This window comes from Trematomus bernacchii, unplaced genomic scaffold (genome assembly GCF_902827165.1).
Source record: "Trematomus bernacchii unplaced genomic scaffold, fTreBer1.1, whole genome shotgun sequence".
In the NCBI taxonomy this organism is placed as follows: Eukaryota; Metazoa; Chordata; class Actinopteri; order Perciformes; family Nototheniidae; genus Trematomus; species Trematomus bernacchii.
Window position 1 is genome coordinate 20,508,198 of NW_022987739.1, and position 18,312 is coordinate 20,526,509.

At 39.4% G+C, this 18,312-nt stretch overlaps 2 protein-coding genes across 2 annotated transcripts in view; both read left to right on the forward strand.

The window, feature by feature from the left end:
* Window positions 1-1,827: 1,827 nt before the first annotated feature.
* On the forward strand, window positions 1,828-6,067 carry LOC117495490 (fetuin-B-like). Its single transcript, XM_034146769.1, has 7 exons — window positions 1,828-2,201; window positions 2,344-2,457; window positions 3,506-3,584; window positions 3,814-3,980; window positions 4,536-4,649; window positions 4,773-4,907; window positions 5,336-6,067. The coding sequence occupies exons 1-7, from the start codon at window positions 2,001-2,003 to the stop codon at window positions 5,591-5,593; spliced, it is 1,068 nt and encodes a 355-aa protein (XP_034002660.1). The 5' UTR covers window positions 1,828-2,000; the 3' UTR covers window positions 5,594-6,067.
* Window positions 6,068-16,562: 10,495 nt separating this feature from the next.
* The window catches only part of LOC117495483 (carboxyl-terminal PDZ ligand of neuronal nitric oxide synthase protein-like), a 185,879-nt gene continuing 184,129 nt past the window's right edge, over window positions 16,563-18,312 (forward strand). Inside the window, exons 1-2 of the mRNA XM_034146763.1 lie at window positions 16,563-17,027; window positions 17,394-17,465. Of these exons, the coding sequence (XP_034002654.1) occupies window positions 16,923-17,027; window positions 17,394-17,465 (177 nt within the window). The 5' untranslated portion in view covers window positions 16,563-16,922. The remainder of the gene's footprint in view (window positions 17,028-17,393; window positions 17,466-18,312) is intronic.

An 18,312-nucleotide genomic window follows, 5' to 3' on the forward strand; every position in this document is an offset into this window, starting at 1 on the left:
AATCGTTAATGTCAGATATGTACTAAGTAAATACATTTGTTCCTGCTCAAGATTAGATTCAACTTTATTGTTATTGCACATATTACAGGTACTGAGACAACGAAATGCAGTTTAGCTTCTAACCAGGAGTGCATAAAGCAGTAAAGTGAAAAGTAATGTACACAATCTACAGAATAAAATATAGAATGAATTGAATGATGAATAAACAGTGAGGGGTATGAATACACTATATACACAGTAGCCTAGCCTAGTATGAACAGTGTGTTCTATGAATATGCTAAGATATATAAAGTATGACAACGGTAAGCAGTGCAAGTATAGTATAAAATATATAGATATTAATGTCATGATGATAAACATTGTGGAACAATGATGAAAAATGTGAATGGAAGTGGCGACGTAAAACTGACACAAAACAACAACACACTTTTGCCGAGCCAATGGAGAGTTTCATCTCCAGCACGGGGTAAAACCCACCAATGAGCGCTCAGCTCGAGATACCAGCGAGTCGTTTCCCATCAAGCATTTCGCTTCCGCAGCCCGGGGAGAGAAACTGCGCCGCCTCGCCGTGCCTCGCTCTCAAGTCTGCGGGCGTCTTTGTCCCGCGAGATTTCAACGTCTCATGTAGGCGAGCCTCCAGAGCAAGTCGGACAAAATGACTAACCATCATGCAACGCACGAGCAAGACGTTGATCGCAATTGCGCAGGTCTGCGCAGATCTCGCTTGTCTCAAACAAGCCTGTTGTGTCCCTGGGCAAGACACTACACCCCAAATTGCTCCTGTAGGGATTGTCCACAGTATTGAGTATGTAACTCGCTTTGAATAAAAGCGTCTAACAAGTAACATGTAATGTAATCTTGTGTTTTCTGCGATTTTATGCTTTGTTCTTACAATTGATGCAAACCTAATTTTCCAATTTAGAAAATAAAGTTGAACTTCACTACCAATAAGTGGTCATCATTTATTTTATAGAGTGTGTGCTGTTCTCAAGTCTACTAAACATTACTACTTAAAGGTTATGCGGAGAAGATAGCAGCAAAAGCTTGTGTTTTGTATTTTTTGACAATTTCCCCAAAGACTGGAAGTCTCAATACATCCCTGGAAACCTCCTACTGTATGGTACATTGTTGTTCTGATATGCTCATCCCAAATTCTATATTTTGCCAAACGTTGTCAAAAGACACAGCCAACAAGATGATCTTCTTACAAAAAAAACATATGGAAGAAACCAATTGTGTACAGTTTATACCCTATTATTTTCCAGTATTTTGCTGCTTGTAAGCTAAATGCTAAGTGGATGTTTTCTGACTAAATTAAACACAGGGAGAAAAAAAAAAAAATAACCCGTAAAAGTGAACAATGGTTTAGCCTTATTGTGAGAGCTAATTCCGACAACTGTAAACAGCCAACTGCGCTAGAAACCAAAAGGATTTACTGGGGTTTCTTAGTTAAATTTTGTCTACATTTTATCCTTCTTTTCACCATTTCTAGAAGTTATTTAGCTGAGTCCAAGATTACAGCATCTGCCATACTAAAAAGCTAGCTACAAACCTTTCATTGTGTACTTGAAAACCAAAACATACTGTACATTTTCAGTGGTGTTCATTAGGCTCTCTGGAATTGTCTACAATGATAGCATCACAATAAAGAAATTAAACTAGGTGTAGGAGCTTTTCATTCATTGGTTTCATTTAGCCTGTTCCCCAGTGCACTATGACCCTTCCGTCAGTCTGAGCCAGCCATTGGCCTATGGAGCAGCAGATAGCAGCTGTTTGCTCATCTATTAGGTAAGAGGGGAAAGTCCATTCTGCGCCTCCCAAGTGTCTGTCCAAACCCTGTCTGGAAAAAGTAGGATTACAGGTCTTGCAAGGAAGATTTACAAACAAGGGCCTGTGTTAGCCTAAATGTTAAATTACCTACCAGGATAGGATTCACTAATTCGATTAGGGTTTTTGTGTGGCCAAATCTGTGTGTGTGTGTGTGTGTGTATGTGTTTTAAATGATGAGTGGGTACCTGCTGGTCCTATGTCTGGCTTTGCTGCAGCAGGGGGGAAAAGCCAGGGCAGATCCCCCAGGCTGCATTAACCCTGAGGCGGTGAGGGTGGCGGAAGAGGCACTGGAGCAGATCAACCAGGACCGGACTAACGGATACATCCTGAGCCTTAACAGACTGTACGACCTCAACCAAACTCCTGAAAAGGTGAGGGTGAACATTCACATCTGCACACAAAAAAAACACATGTAGAGATGCAACAGTACTGGTAGAAAGAAGGTAGACCAGCAACCTTAAAATAACAGGAAAACTACAATAAGTATTTGTATGTGTGTCCGTGTGTTTGCAGGAGAAAGGTGTGTCACTCTACAAACTGACCATTGATGTCATGGAGACCAAATGGCACATCACCAGCAGGAAACCATGGAAACAATGTGAAGTCAGGGATATTGGAGATGTCCCTGTAAGTACCACACGGTGATGTCCTCAATCTGTCAGATCAACACATTGAGGGTTTTCTTTTTGTGAGGCCCACCAAAACAAAGTAGCGATTCAATACTTGAAATAATTATGTATTTACTCATGGCCATTTCTACTGATCATAATTCCATTGTTGAGGTCTACTAAAATAGATTTATATTGTGCAATTTTCCAAACTCACATTGGACCGCATGATGTCATACGGTTCCCGGAAGAAACAAATGGAAAAAGAGAAATCTCCAACGAGGCGTTCTGGGGCAGCATAGACAGGTCTTTTCTGTGTTAGAGTTTTACTCGCTACAGGGTGTACTTTGAGGGTTTTTGACTCTGCAGACCGTTCACATGCATAAAAACCTTCATAACACACAAGGGGACGGGTAATAACCGGAAAAGCATGACATGGGACCTTTAACGACTATTACTTGAACTTGAGGAAACTTATCATTATTTCTTGAAAGGACAAAAGTATTTGAAAAGATTCAGTGCCGAGAGAATCAATTTGCTCTTACAGTATGCTACAGAATTATGCAACCATAAATATTTTTTTAAATAACTTAATCTGTGACACATAGCAAATTATTGAAGTGACAAATTGAATGCTGTTAAATTCAACTAAGGATTCTGTCCAAAACCAAACTCAACCTGTAAACGGAAATACTTTCATTTTACAGGTACAAATATGAAGTGACAGCTGTTGTTATTTATGCATTATCTCCTTTACTTTGTTACAGGACCGTCAAATGTAACATATAGTAAAGGAGATAAGAGAGGAAGCATTAAGACTCCTTTCCTTACCATTACAAACGTTTGAACAGCTTTGAAGCAAAAAAAAAAAATGGTTCAATCGTAACCTCAACCCAAAAGCCTATCAAAAACTCAATCTGCTTTTCAAGTATGATTTAATACTTATGCCAGAGATATACTTTCTGTAAAACCTGCATTTGTTGCCTATGTTGACCTAACCAGTTTGGTTATATGTACTGTATGTATACAGCATCTATACTGAATCTGTTTTTGGGTGTTTCCTTTAGGTGTATGGAGAGTGTGAGCTATCTGCCACCTTTGACGCTGAAGTCAAACTTCAAAGCTACTCCTGTGCAATTCGTAAAGGTAGATCAACAGAAACATTAAGACTGATTAGGTATTTTGCCAGTTCATTTTTTATAGTGCTTTCATTTTGTTATATAGTTTTAAGTTTAAGTTTGAATAATTGATGATACTGACATACATTGAAGTATTTCTCTATATAGGTTGAATGGAGGTTAGTAACTGTACAAAGGGCCTGGGTTACATTCTCAACAAACACTTTCTCCACTTTTCATTGTTCTTTGACGTTTAGTTCCCCCCACTGCAGTGGTTAGTGTTTGTCCGGACTGTCCCACAGCGGACAACCTGAATGAGCCCGTCGTCAAGGAGACAGCCAATCTCTCTCTGCAGAGGTTCAATGAAGAGAGTAGCCTGGCCAACTACTTTACACTGGAGAACATTACAAGAGCTAGTTCACAGGTAAATAAAAACAGCAACTAAATAATCAAGTTACTTATAAAAGCATCAGGGATGAGTTTCGTAGTTATATGTGCAACTATTTTAACTGAGAACGTTTAGAAATCTTGACTTAACTAACTTCCAATGTACTTTCCATTTTTATTTATGTAACTAGTTATCATGTGTGTAGTAAACTTAAACATGTGCGTGTAGCAGTGGTGTAAAGTAACTAAGTATATATACTCAAATACTGTTATTAGGTACATGTTTTTCTACTTTATACAATTCTCCACTGCATTTCAGAAGGAAACATTGACACTGTTATGGCTACATTTATTTGATGAGCAGTAAATAGGCAAATGTAATTTTAAACATTAAAAAAAGACACATTTCATCAGATGAAAGTAATGAACATATGAATGTATGAATAATTCTAATCCAATATTATGATGTATTTTATTCTGAAATGTGCAATATTGTATAATGAAGCTTGCATTATAGGCTAATGATTTGTAACGTTTCCCTAAGTAAGTTTGTGTGAATGTGTAAGCATCATGTCTTTGTGTGCTTTGTCAGTGGGTTGTTGGTCCAGCCTATTTTGTGGAGTTCACCATTGTGGAGACGGTGTGTTCAAAGACAACAGATGCCAGTGAATTAGGTCACTGTCCACCGATGGACTGTCAGTTTGCAGTGAGTCTCACACACACACTTATTAAGAGTGACTACATTCATGATGTGCTGTACTTACTCTTGGACTCTATTGGAGTCCTGTCATGCTGCGACTGCAACTGTTCTTGATTTCTTCTCTCTCAGCATAGAGGCTTCTGTTTGGGCTCACACTTGGACCATGAGGAACAGTTTGAATTCAGACTCTCTGGGGGAAAGAAGAACAGCTCATTTAAGAACCGGAAGCCTGTCGACGTGACATGTGAGATCTACGAACCTCAGGTACCTGCTTTAACTGCAGTGATCCACATGTGGACAACATGACTTAGACAGGACATAACAAATTAACAAATTCTTCTAACCCATCTGGCCTTTTGTTTGGCTTTTTGATTCATGAAAGCTTGAGTGTTTCTTAATGTTATTGATACAGAATCAGCGGGGTATGGTAATAGAGGGATATGGGAAATCTGTTTGGTATTTTGAGCAAAACACTTCAGAGACATGTTTTGTATAGATATGGCCCTATAATATATTGTTCAAATATAGCAGAATAGGGGAGCTTTAAACTGTTTGAAAAAGCAACCAAGTTATTGTCCAGTTATTGAGTCTATGGGGTCTCATCAACATTTTTGCCTATTATGTTCCTAAGAACAGTAGAAACTGAAATAGTAATCCATACTTTTCTCTGTCTCTGTTCTCCTCCCCTGTAGGCTGCAGTTGTGGCGGAGCAGGCCCATGCAAAATCTGACGGTGTGCACGGTGGGCATCAGCACGACAACCATACACACCTGCACCCCCACGAGCACATGCATTCAATCACACCCAGCTCAGACGTCACTGTGTCCAGGCCCCGGGGCTCCCTTGGGACTGTCGTGGATCAGCCTGCTCCTATCAGATCTGCCCCAGCAGCCAGCTCCTGCCCCGGCCCCCACAGACACAATCTGGGCTTGGACAGACTCAAGCTCTGATTGTCTGGAACCGGTTGATCATTGATCAGTTGTAATGGTACATTTGCGCTACATGTTGACATGATAGACAATACATTGTAAGATGGATGTAAAATATTGGAGGACAGTAAATAATCTGTGTAAATAATAATATTTGGTTGATTGATTCATTTATTTACATAGCAAGGAATCCATTTATCACATAATATGGGAACTATTTAGAAGATTATGTAAATACATTTGTTGTGGGGATTTAAAAAAATCTAACTTTTTACCTGTAAAAAACAGCTAATTGGTTGTGTCACAAGGGGAATTTCAAAAATATTTTCAATGGAAAAATGCCTAAATATTAACAAAGAATGTGGCTGAAGTTGTAGCCCACAGCTTGCAACATTATATGCCCTGTTTACATCTCCCGTAGAATTATGGGTAAAGACAGTTCCAAAATCTAAAGCTTGATTAAAGTCCAACATTAAATAAAGATCAATAACAATGGCAAAAACATGTACAGTATATTCATTTTATAGTTTTTTTGTTTCATACCTTTCAAAAGTAAAAACTATGTTAAATAATATAGGCTTTCTGACTCGGTTTTTGCAGCAATTGCCCCCTCTATTGGTCAGCTGCCTCAGGAGCAGTTTGCTTCTTCTTTTTTTTACATCCAAACACTGACTATCATCTTGTCATCTTTTTAACAATCAGTATCATTTAATCAGCACTGTGGAATGACCCCACATGCATATTGCTATGATTGGAATTGGAATTTAAAACCAACAACAATATTGTGTCTGAAAAGGTTGTTACAATATTTTCCAGCAAACACGAACACTGAGATTAGTAATTATAGCCCAATATAATATAGCCATAACAAGGTAACACAGGGCCGTCCCTCCCTACAGGAAGATCATGCAGACTGCGCGGGGCCTCACCTCGCGGAGGGGGCCTCATCTTGCGGAGGGAGCCTCAACTGAGCCGCAAATACAGCGCACCTACTGTATGCGTTTATGCGCAGTTAGTGTGGCGCCGCACCAATGTACTTATTGCAGCAGTCTGCATTTGGTACCCGTCTAAGAGTGAAACAAACTCATTCAGTTATTGTTCAGTTAAAATTCATTCAATTATGTCTGCCACCTTATATATTTCTATAGCTTTACTGATGAGCCACAATAATGTCACCTAATGTTATTGAGTTAAAATATACATATTGTGGCTTTCCAAGTTAACATTGATTGATATGACTGTGATTAAATCAGCATATACTTCTGCCAGTGGATGCCACCCCTCAAATGTTCCTACCACCCTCTTGCCACCCCATGAATATTTTTTCTAGATCCGCCCCTGCTACTACATTGTAGTAAGAAGCATGTGAAATGAGGTTGATCTTTTTTTTACATTTTTCAAATCAACACACACAATACATCATGATGAGTAATTAATCAATTAGGAATTATTTTAAAGATCATATTAATAATAAAGTGTATACAATTATATATATTTTTAACTAGAACACTTAAGCAAAATGTTAAGCCAGGAAATAAAGTAAAACAAACTGAGAAATCCCCAAGGCCTTTTGATTCTACGATAATGTTAATATAATGTCCAATTCCAGTTGTTTGTCATACTCCCTTAAAGGGGACCTATCATGCAAAATGCACTTTTGTACGTCTTTTATACATGAATATGTGTCCCCGGTGTTCCAGGGAACTCACCAAGTGTCAGAAAACACAACCCTCTCTATTTTCCTCCATACCCAAATCTCTAAAAAAGGGGCTGCAACGGATCTGATCAAAACTGATCCAGATTTGAACACTGTCCTGACGTCAGGACGGTGGCGCCAACTCTCCACCTATCAGGGGAATGTGGGGTTGGGCCACGGCCGGCCATTGCCGCTCGAAAGCGCTGGGGACGCTGTAGTACATATGCCAGGCCTGTAAGTGGCGCTGTAGTCTGCCACAAAAGCAGCGAAGAAGACTTCCCGCCCATAGTTACCATAGTTACCCTTCTGTTTATTCTCCGCTGTGGCTTTTTTTCTCCCTCCCCGAGGCAAGCGTTTGCTCCCGCTGCTTTAATTCAATGCAATCCCTCCCCGTCAAGGCAAGCACTGTAATTCTCTCCGGTTAGTCCACCAGCAGATGACAAACACCCACCTCTCCGCCTCTTTGAAGGAACGAGGGGACTGTGCGGCAGAGTTTCAGTTTCAGTTTGTTTCGCCGGTCAAGATGTCCGTTAAAGTTTAAATCTTCCGGACAAAATTAGAAGTGCCGGTCAAAGGTCTTCTTTGTTATTTATTGAGCTTTAAAACAAATGAATAATGACTCTATATAATAAAACACGGAGGACGGAGATCTCTTTTTCTCCCCCTCTTCTGACAGCCCAGCAGCTGATCAGAGCACGTCTCCCCTCTCCTGCAGGGGGGCGTGGTCAGCAGAATCAGACCCGTAGACAGCAAACAGCACATAGAGCGAAATGAGGCATGGCTAAAATGCATGATCTGTTTGGTATTTTGAAAACAGAAACGTATAAATATACCTTATATAGGTATGGCCCTACAATATATCATTTAAATATAGCATGATTGGTCCACTTTAAATAAAAAAAACAAAGGAATCAAATGCAACAAATTGCATGGTTTTCTGCTGGAGTTATAAAGTGTATATCTCAATCAATCCCTTTGTGTGAGTGCAGACATAGCTCATCTTATCGCAAATGTAGAGACTTTTCTCCTTGGCCGTTATATATCAGCCTGCAAATTAATCACACCTCCTGCCCTTGATAGGTTTACTGCTATTGACAGTGGAGTCAATAGGCACCGCAACTGAATAGCATTAATGGAATTTGTGGAGACAGTTTCATAGGCCCATTAAGGCCGAAGCAGACAATGTGCCTTGAAGACTATGAAAGAATGTGAAAGAGCTCAGGAGCAGAACAAAACTATTGGACCTCAGTGAGTCTATAGGGGAGGCAGGCTGAATACAAATGTAATTGATTCATTCATAAAAGAGCCCTCTGGCTGCCAAGCAACAAACGTGACACATTTTTACTGTCACACAACACGGTGCGCCCCAATGAAAAGAAACCTAAAGTCACAAAGTAGCAGCAGCTCATATAGTAAGTGCAGTGCTGTAATCTTGACTTTGCCCTCTGAGTGTGTTTAATTACAGTTAGTGCAACAGAGAGCCACTTTCATACATTTCTAATGAGTAAATAAAGGTTTCACATTCTATTAAACCTTCATATTAAATTGAATAATATGGCAAGTAAAGGAATGCCTTGGGATGAGGATATACATACTGTACTGTATGTCACCGGTCTTACTTAAATTGTGTTTACTGGCCACAATAAAATATAAGTATATCATGCAATACTTTAAAAAAGTGATTAATAATAATATGGTTAGAAAATAGAAATGAATCCATATTAGATATCTAACTATGCATATTTATATTTTAATTTTGCATATTTATATTTTTATTAATAGGTTTTTCTTTCTTATCTTTAATAAAATAAAATAGGTTTTCTGCATTTCGCCATGTCTCCACATGGTGGCCCCCTTACTTCTGTTTCCACTTACATACCTGCCATATTAATCTGATTAAAAGATGAATACAAATGTGGGGGGGTCATCATTTTCTTTTCTTTTCATCAATATACTGGGTAGTTTATGTCTTGAGGCTTGTCAAATTCCAGGCCATGACCTTTGATTTCTAAAAGACATTGTTTTATTCAAAATCATTATGTGTCAGCAAGGTTGGGAATCTCTGGTATTTGTAATGCTCCTGAGAGCTGTTAAAAAGCCATTTCATACCATGACTTCCCCTTCAGCTTATGAGGGCTGTGTGGTCAACACACTCTCACTCCCTAAGCGTCCAGGAGCGACGCTTGGTCAGGGTCCCGTGGCGTCCAGTTGTGATGCACCGAGGCTCCTTCAGCTTCATAAACGGACGCAAAGAGCTTTCAACTGATTGCAATGTATTCCCATCGGCGGCGGTATTTGACGCTCAGGGAAGCACGGCATTCGTTTGTGTCGGAGGCTGTTAAAGGCAATGTGAGCGTCCATTCCCATTGGATAACGGAGAATTGTACACCCGGAAGTAAGTATTCCCCTTACTGTCGATTGATTTGACAGTGATATCTCCACTACTCATCAATTCAAAAACACCAGATTACTGTATCCTTGTTAATTAAACGACATTGATAGGTTTTAGTGTGTGTACAATGCTTTTGTCACGTTTTCCCCTTCAATTCTGAGAAACAAGTCGTTTTCTATGAGTTTTGGATGGCCGAAGACATTACATTACCCACAATCCTCTGTAGCAACCATAAACTGTATAAAAAAATTAAATAATACATTATTCCGAGTGTGCTTGCTTTTCTCTTCAAAAACACCAGATTATCCTTGTTAATTAAACGACATTGATAGGTTTTAGTGTGTGTATAATGCTTTTGTCACGTTTTCCCCTTCAATTCTGAGAAACAAGTCGTGGTTCCTGAACTGCTCGGTTTCATTAATGCATTTTGACAGTTTGGTCCATAATACAATATCCCAACAACTATTAGATTGAAATATAATAATTGGTTACTTTTCATCTAGCGTTTCTCATGGAAACTGACACAAGTATAAATAAATAAATGCATAAATGATAACGAATAAATACTGAAATAATATAATTATTAAATATATGCTTGATGATTTTGCACTTTGTATACACATTTGATGTTATACAAGCTTTGAATGAGGGCTTTTGATCAAGATAGAGAATGCATCTATCTTTCTTCTTACACTGTTTGCACTTACTGAATAATCTTTCAGTCACAAATTGATCTCACTGAGAGAAGGCTCACATTTTGTTGAACATCTTACATCGATTTAGAAAGTGTTTACAAAGGAATGGCGATTACAGTGTTGGAAGTACCGACTCAACCAATCTCTGGCCTTCAATCTGTTCACTCCAGAAGGTCTATATGCAGAGCTGGTTATTTCTTAAAACTTCTCTGGAATCTTTGAAAAGTATTTTAATACTGAGGAGAACTCAGATGAGTTCAGGATCCTGAACATAGAGAAGTCTGAGAGGGCTGCATTAACTCCCCAAGAAGAGAGGCTTTGCACTGCAGATAAAGCGTGCAATGATGCTGTCGTTGATAGAGTTAGACGCTCTTTTCAGGACAACATTTGTTCTCACCTCACACACCAGCTTTTTCCAGAAACCAAGAACTCTATCGGTGAGGCACGAGGATGAGACCTATTTTGGATGTACCTCGCCTGAGCAAGGAGGTCGGACATCGACATAAGCCAGGGGAGTTCTGAAAGTTTGGATGAGGAGGACTCTATTTGGAACAAGGTGCTTCTTGGAAGTGAGGTAGCTGCAAAGGTATGCACAGCAGACGGAGACAGGAGGCCAACTTCTTCCACCTGTTCTTTTTACAGCCTCAGCCCTGTGGAAACTCACACACCAAGTGAGCTGAGTGCCATTTCTGATAGAGGATACAATCATTCCACAGTCCCAGGGCCCGAGACGAGTGTCCCGGTAGACTTGAAACAGCTTGCATCTTGGCAGCAGAAATGAGCTTCACCGAATGCGTCCTAAGAGCGGTCGCTAAAATATGTGTGGATGTTGTACCAGAGTTCAGGTGCGATGTCAAGTTGTATAGATTCGGTGTAGAACTTTGCATAATCTTGTAATGTGCGTCTCTTGTTTTGTGTTGAATGTTTTCAACATCTAAATTTGATTTATCTGAACTTTGTGCACAACGATTAACCTGCACAGGCACCAAGGACAAACAATCATCCCTGGCTGCCAACAAGAGCTTTCTTAAAGATCACCTATTATGCAAATTCCACTTTTTAATGTATTTTATACATAAACATGTGTCCCCTCTCTGTAAAGAGATTCTGAAAGTTTCAGGAAAAAAGATTCGCTCACTTTTTGTCTTGATCCATTTATATAAAAACCTGTCTGAAATTAGCTGATCAGATTTTGGCCACTTTATGATGTCATAACGATGTTTTGGCTTGTGTAACCATTAGCCAATAACTAACCAAGGTAACCCCCCCCCCCCCCCCCCCCCCCCCCCCCCCCCCACACCTTATCACCTGAATCTCCTCCTAGAGCAACCAAATATCTCGCAGAGGGGCATTGGGAGTGGCCCCTTATTTTCATCTAAAGCTACAGACCCAGAATCAGCCCTTTTGAAACAGGGCTGAAACAGAGGGGTTTATGCGATGCTATAATGCATGATCTGTTTGGTATTTCGAGCCAAACACTTCAGAGACATGTTTTGTATATAAATGAGAACTATAATTTATTTATGAAAAAAAAGTATAATAGGGGACCTTTGCTATGGACCAAGATCATTCCAGAAAGAGAAAGACTATCGCTGGAAAAGAGGTTGAACAAAGGCAACATGTAAAAGTGGAAAGGATCTATATTACAAATATATATTGCTAATGCTATTCTTGTAATTGATGCTTTTTATTGTTTGTGACTGGCGAAGCATTGTTAGCCAGGAAGAAGTAGAGGAGCGAAATCAATCAATAACCAATCCTGTTTCAGAATGAGGTTAGGACCACCCACATCATCGAATAAATAAATATACATGTGAAAGAAATACATGTAAGTGATACATGTAAATGCAATTATAAATTAAATATGTATGTATCTGTATGTTTTATTTTAAACTTTTATTTTTGTGTTTATAATGTTTTCAGCATGTATTTATTTACTTATTTTCAATTATTTATTTAGTACTGCATTTGATTACTCTTTTATATATGTACTCCTGTATTTTTTTTCTTTTTCTTTTATTCCATAGTAACTTATTTCTGTGTTTATTTATACACTTATTTAATCCTACTCCTTTGGTTTATGGCTAAATGACACTCACATCAGCCCCTGATGTACTTTCTGTTTATTGCTTGTTTAGAAATGTTTCCATGCCAACGTGCTAAACAAAGAGGATGACGATCGACTTGGTAGACATTATGCAACTTCTAAAAAGTAATTGCTTGAGTCGCTGAAGGATTGAAAGCCTAATTGAACCAAACATTTCTTTGTAGGAATCCTCTTTACCAAATATCTAAGCCATTCAAACACTGCGTTAAGTACATAACTATAGGGGAAAAGATACTAAGCTTCACCCAACTTTCCTTTCAGTGCCCACCCAAACATTTGACTGCAGTCTGAGCTAATTATTTAATTAACGCTGGGATGTAAGAGCCTTGATCGTACGCAGATAATGGATTTTGTCGGATGCCAAGTCTTTGTTTGTGTATCAGAGGCAGATTTTTTTGTGTCCTAATCTACCTGAGTGTGAGCTGCGTTTTCTCTGTCGCGGTAAATGTTGTAACACAGCTTCAGGCACAATTAGCAATGTTGTGTCATTGTTGTCATCATTTGTTCCCTACTTGTCTGTCTTCCTCTCTGAAACTCTCCTAGGAGAAGTGAATCTACTCCTCGCGTTGCCCCAAATTCTTTGAAATCGCCATTATTAATTCATCTTAAGAGGCCCTCAAGATGTGTTGAGCTCCGTGTGTGTGTCCATTGATGTGTGCATATGTGGGCCCGGGCAGTCTTTACACACACACAGTCGATTGTGTGTGTGTGCTTGTTGTTGCTAGTGGCTGATATAGAGAGAGTAACCAAGCTTCAGGGCTCCTGCTGACACACTGACCTCACACTGAATGGTGTTGGCACCAAAAGAAAACTAGTTCTGTTACACACTGAAACACGCCACCAGTGTGTTCCCATTAATCCACTGAAGAGAACAGTTTAGTTTTTGACTGAAAAAGTTACAATTTTGTCACCTAGCATTCGGTCATACTATAGCTGCACCTTCTCGTCCTCTTGTTAATACTTCTGGTTCCAAAAAAATAAGATGGTGACTGTCAAAATACAAAAACCATAGTCCACACACCATTGGGGGTGTCATGGTGGCTATCTCCAATTGTTACATGGAACCTTTATAGTCTTATAATTTCTCCCACATTGGGATTATGATCCTCGCAAACACAAACACATGAACATTACCTTTAAAACTGACGTTATCCATTGATTTTCTAGCCATTTTGTATGGGAAGCTGGAGCTTGTGCATTGGGCAAGAGTTGGTGTGCACCCATTACAGGTCAACAAAGTCAAGCCTAAACAGCTCACCTCAAACAGTTCCTATTTGACCACATCTTCACCAGAAGGAAAGCACATGATTATACCTGTAACAAGCACAGTGTCATATGTAGGATTACTGGTATTCCTCCACAGACTCAAAGACACGGCAACACACAGGTTTCTTTTGTGGTATAGCTCACCAATTCAGTCAGTTCTCTGCAGACTAGCCTATTTTTTGCTGTGCGGCTGTGAAGTCCTATCATGTGACCTTTTGGCTTTTAAGTGGAACCATGGAGACTTTGTGCAATGATTTCTAAAATCTACTTCATGTCAGGAGCATATGTTTTAAAAAGCCAAAGCCCTTATTAAAAGATCAACATTTAAAAAACCTGGCAGGGATTTAGAGGCTCTCTATCCTTTGTAAAGAGTCTTAATGAGCACAACATGGGTCCAAGAGAGGGGAATAGTTGTATTCAGTAATAATACCTTTTTTCCTTGAAAATACTGAAAATAGAAAACAATGGCAATAGTATAGCAATAAAGTGTTGTATCGGCCTCAATATCAAGAGCTACTTAAAAGCTTACTCGTTTAAAAATGTAACATGATCTCATATTTGAATTATATTAAAAAAAAAGATCAAATGTGGGAATTGATTTTTATGAATCATGATGTTAAAGAGGTCATATTATGCTTTTTGGAGGTTTCCCTTTCTTGTAGTGAATGATCTGCAGAGGCTAAAATCAAGTTCCCTCTAGAGGGAGTTTCTCTCCCACATGCTCCTTCACTGCCTAAAACACCTCGATTGGATTCCTTTGTTTACTTCCGTAAAATAGTGACATCACTACACTCACGCTTCTATTGGCTAGTGCTCCAACACATTATATGTGATAGGCTAAGGGGCGGGTCTGCTCTAAGCGGTAAACCAATGACAACAGAGCCAGCCAGCTAACCAATCAGAGCAGACTAGGCTTTGGTTTCAGACAGAGGGTGAAAGTGGTGCTGTAGAACAGGCAGTATGATACAGTTGAAGCATTTTTTTGCAAATTAAAGCATGCAAACATGTCACAGTATAAGTACAAAATTCAAATATGATCTTGGAAATTAGCATAATAGGGCATTTTTTTATTTGACTCCACCCATTGAAGCAACAGAATAATAAAGATGAATGGTTCTATATATATATATATATATATATATATATAACATTTTAAAGCCAGTTTTGAATCCATTACCAGAAAATCCAGCATGCAACATCCTCCTCCTACTGTATAAGCCTGCGGGACACCATTAACAGCAGTTCACTATATATTTCCAAAGAAGTGGTGAGAATGTGAATTACTGCTGCCCCACTTCCCCTTCTCTCCACGCCTGGGACCACCTTAAGGGGAGAGCAGCATCCCTACTCCCAGGGTGACACAGATGGTGTGTGCATTATACAACATTATTACTGCATTAAATATGAAGCTCTGCTTTGTCTGCTGACCAAATATGACTGGAACATCTCTCTTGTTTGTCCAGATGCTTATAAAACAGACTGTGTTGATGGTGCAAATGGAAAGAACCTTCTTTGAATTATCAGCTACAAATATTATCATTATATACATAACTTCAATTAATCACATTGTGTTATGGCTGATTATATTTGAGCTACTTTAGACGCCTCTTTTTGCAGCATTGTTCGGCATTTTAAATATGTTTTGACCCTTATTACTGTAATTATGAACCTCTAATTTCTCTTTTGATGTAACTGAACTTGCAGAAGGTTGAAGACATAGCTCATCTATTAATCTATGTGATTTTTGTTGAAGCATACTTTTATTCAGGATCTGAGGTTTTCTTTGTTCAAGTGCTTTATAAGTTCTGAATAGATGTCCTTGATTTTTATCAATAAAGTTTTCATTTTAAGATTAAGGTGAGCACACTCCATTGAAACCCTAAAAAGTGAGGCTTTAGGTGTTGTGTTTCTCAGTCTTCCCTCACTTGTGATTATCAAAGCAGCATGTTCAATAATGATACAAAAACAAAAATACATGGAACAAAATTAAGATGTTTAAGGAACATTTATATAACATTAATATTCACGAGTTAATGTGTATGTAAAAAACAAGAAAAAACGAAACATTAGAGACAATGTTGCTTTAAAACAGGTTTTGTGCTCTTATCTCATGAGCATTGAGTCATTCATAAATAATGTATACAAGCCTTGAGTTTAACAATTCATGCATTCATAGTTGTTTATTTTTGCATACGGAAAACAATTATTGAAAGAAATCACATCACATCTTATTCTTAGTATTTATTTTTAATGATATCTCTATTATATTCTTGCAGATGTGGCCACTAGTTGGCAGCCTTGCTCTTTTTTATGTCATTCAGAGGCAAAGGTTTTTATTTACTACACATCAGCCACATCTGTAAATTCATTTTAACATGTCTTATCCTCATTATAACACAATAAGTTTGATTCCCATAAATTATCATCTTATCTTAGAGTCAGTATATTTGATCATTTCTTACATTTGCATATTAACCCACAAATGACAATTCCTCTTGGATTTGCGAGCTGGTATTATTTCTAGTGTACATACTCTGCATAAAAAACAGCTGTATTACATCTGTTAATAACAAAGCCAAAGTATACAGATATGTATTTATATACTGTCGCCTACACCACTCCTTTGTTTGCATTAGGGACATTCAGGTTATTCCCAAGAATGTACGGTGTGTATGTGTGCGCGCGTGTGTGTGTGTGTTTGTGGAGGGAAGGGAGGGGGCAGGTACCAGCCTTTGAGCCCCTCCTCCTCGGAGCCACGGTGCGCCTCTGTTCCAATGGAAGCAGGTGGGATCCCCGGCCTCCTCCAATCACATCCTCCCTCTGTGCCCGGGGGGGAGAGCGGGCAGGACCCAACCAACTTCCACACTCACACAGGAAAAGTCGGGAAAACACATCTGTCCCCGCATGTCGCTGTTTCTGCATTTCTGCATGTGTTTTTAAAGCTGTTCCGGTGAATTTTAGCAGGGGAGCGGTGCGCTGGAGCGCTGCTGGAGGAGTTACCGCCACTTGGCCGCTGTTGTGGGCGGTGTAACGTGCCAGCGCTGGGACGGTTCGCTGCGATGGAGAGCATGCACTAACCGGATTTGGATTTTTTTTATTTTTCTTGGATTACTCCCCGTTTAACCGACCCGGTTCGTTTCCCGTTCATTTTATCCTGGTTTTACTGTCAGTGTGGAGTGGTGAATACTTTCAAAATGCCTGCAAAAACCAAGTACAACCTCGTTGATGATGGGCATGATTTGAGGATCCCTTTGCACAACGAGGAAGCGTTCCAGCATGGGATCAACTTCGAGGCAAAGGTAAATGCACTAACAACTGGGAATTGTTATGATCTCGATACGTCTCGAATATGTTTTCGTTGTCTTTGTTAGCCAACCTGTCCAAACAGCCCCCACTGTAGTACTCTGTGAAGGTGTTTAAACTGCTAAAGCTTACTCATATAAAGTGAGTCACCTCTCTTGGTAAATCCACCCCAAGAGATGTCTGCTAACTAAAGTTAGCTAACCTACCTAAAGTAAATTGTTAGCTAGTTGAGAGACTTAAGTTGAGTTATTTATTACATAAAGTGGACACTTGAACTGTTTGAGTGAATACAATACAGGTGAATGCCAACTATGGTCTCATTAATGTGTTGTACCTGTCATATTTCACCTTCCCGGCAACAGTACATCGGCAGTCTGGATGTGACGCGGCCGAGCAGCCGAGTGGAGATAGTGGCTGCCATGAGAAGAATACGGGTTAGTGCATTTATTTCCCATTATATTCATTAATATCCAATAAACATGACTGGTAGGATACCACAAGAGATGTTTAAGATGAACACTTGTCCACTACTGTATTCGGCATGTGTATGAATGACCAAACAGCAAGCTGTCAGGAAGTGTGTCAACTTTTCAACTGTCATCTGTCCTTCCTTGTGAAGTTAATTATGATGGAAGACTTTGGGAATTTGAGCCGATTGAGTTAATTATTACATTATTACTTTAGTTTCACACTTCCTCTGATAGAGAAAATTGTGGAATATAAACATTATTGCATTAACTTGGTGACCTTTCCCACTGAAGCCAGAGAGAATAGCTTAACAAATTACCAATTTGAGGCGTAACGTGGTGTGAAACAGACTATTTCACTCACTAACTACAGTGGTATTCAGAAATAGATTGACAGTTATGAAAGCACCTTGGAGTCTAAACGTGCAGACTTTGTTCTGTCCAGGCTTATTTTGGCATGACCTGCTGGGAGGCTTGGTCTCCCATGTGCCCTGTCACTGTTTTGAAGTTTCCTTTGAAGCAATGCAATGGAGTGTGATCTTTCTCCCCCACCCCTCTCCCTCTTTCTGCTGTGTACATTTAAGATTTACAGCTTTTTCAGCTCCAGAAACCAGACTTAATCTTAATCAGTGTGTCTGTCAGCTTGGCAGCAGTTGGCTTAGCAACCTAATAGGCTGTGCCAGTGGTGTGTAGAGGTATTTGAGGATTATGGTGATGAACTTGTAGGTGTGCTGTGATTAATCGATGATACCTTCAAAAGCACTCTCAAAGGCACACAGGCACATGTCTTTACAGCCCACATGTTGTTATTACT

Coding starts and splice junctions, on each gene's coding strand:
- LOC117495490 (XM_034146769.1), top strand. CDS start 2,001: ATGATGAGTGGGTACCTGCTGGTCCTATGTCTGGCTTTGCTGCAGCAG. Junction 3,981..4,535: donor TTACAAGAGCTAGTTCACAG/GTAAATAAAAAC, acceptor GTGCTTTGTCAG/TGGGTTGTTGGTCCAGCCTA. Junction 4,650..4,772: donor CGATGGACTGTCAGTTTGCA/GTGAGTCTCACA, acceptor CTTCTCTCTCAG/CATAGAGGCTTCTGTTTGGG.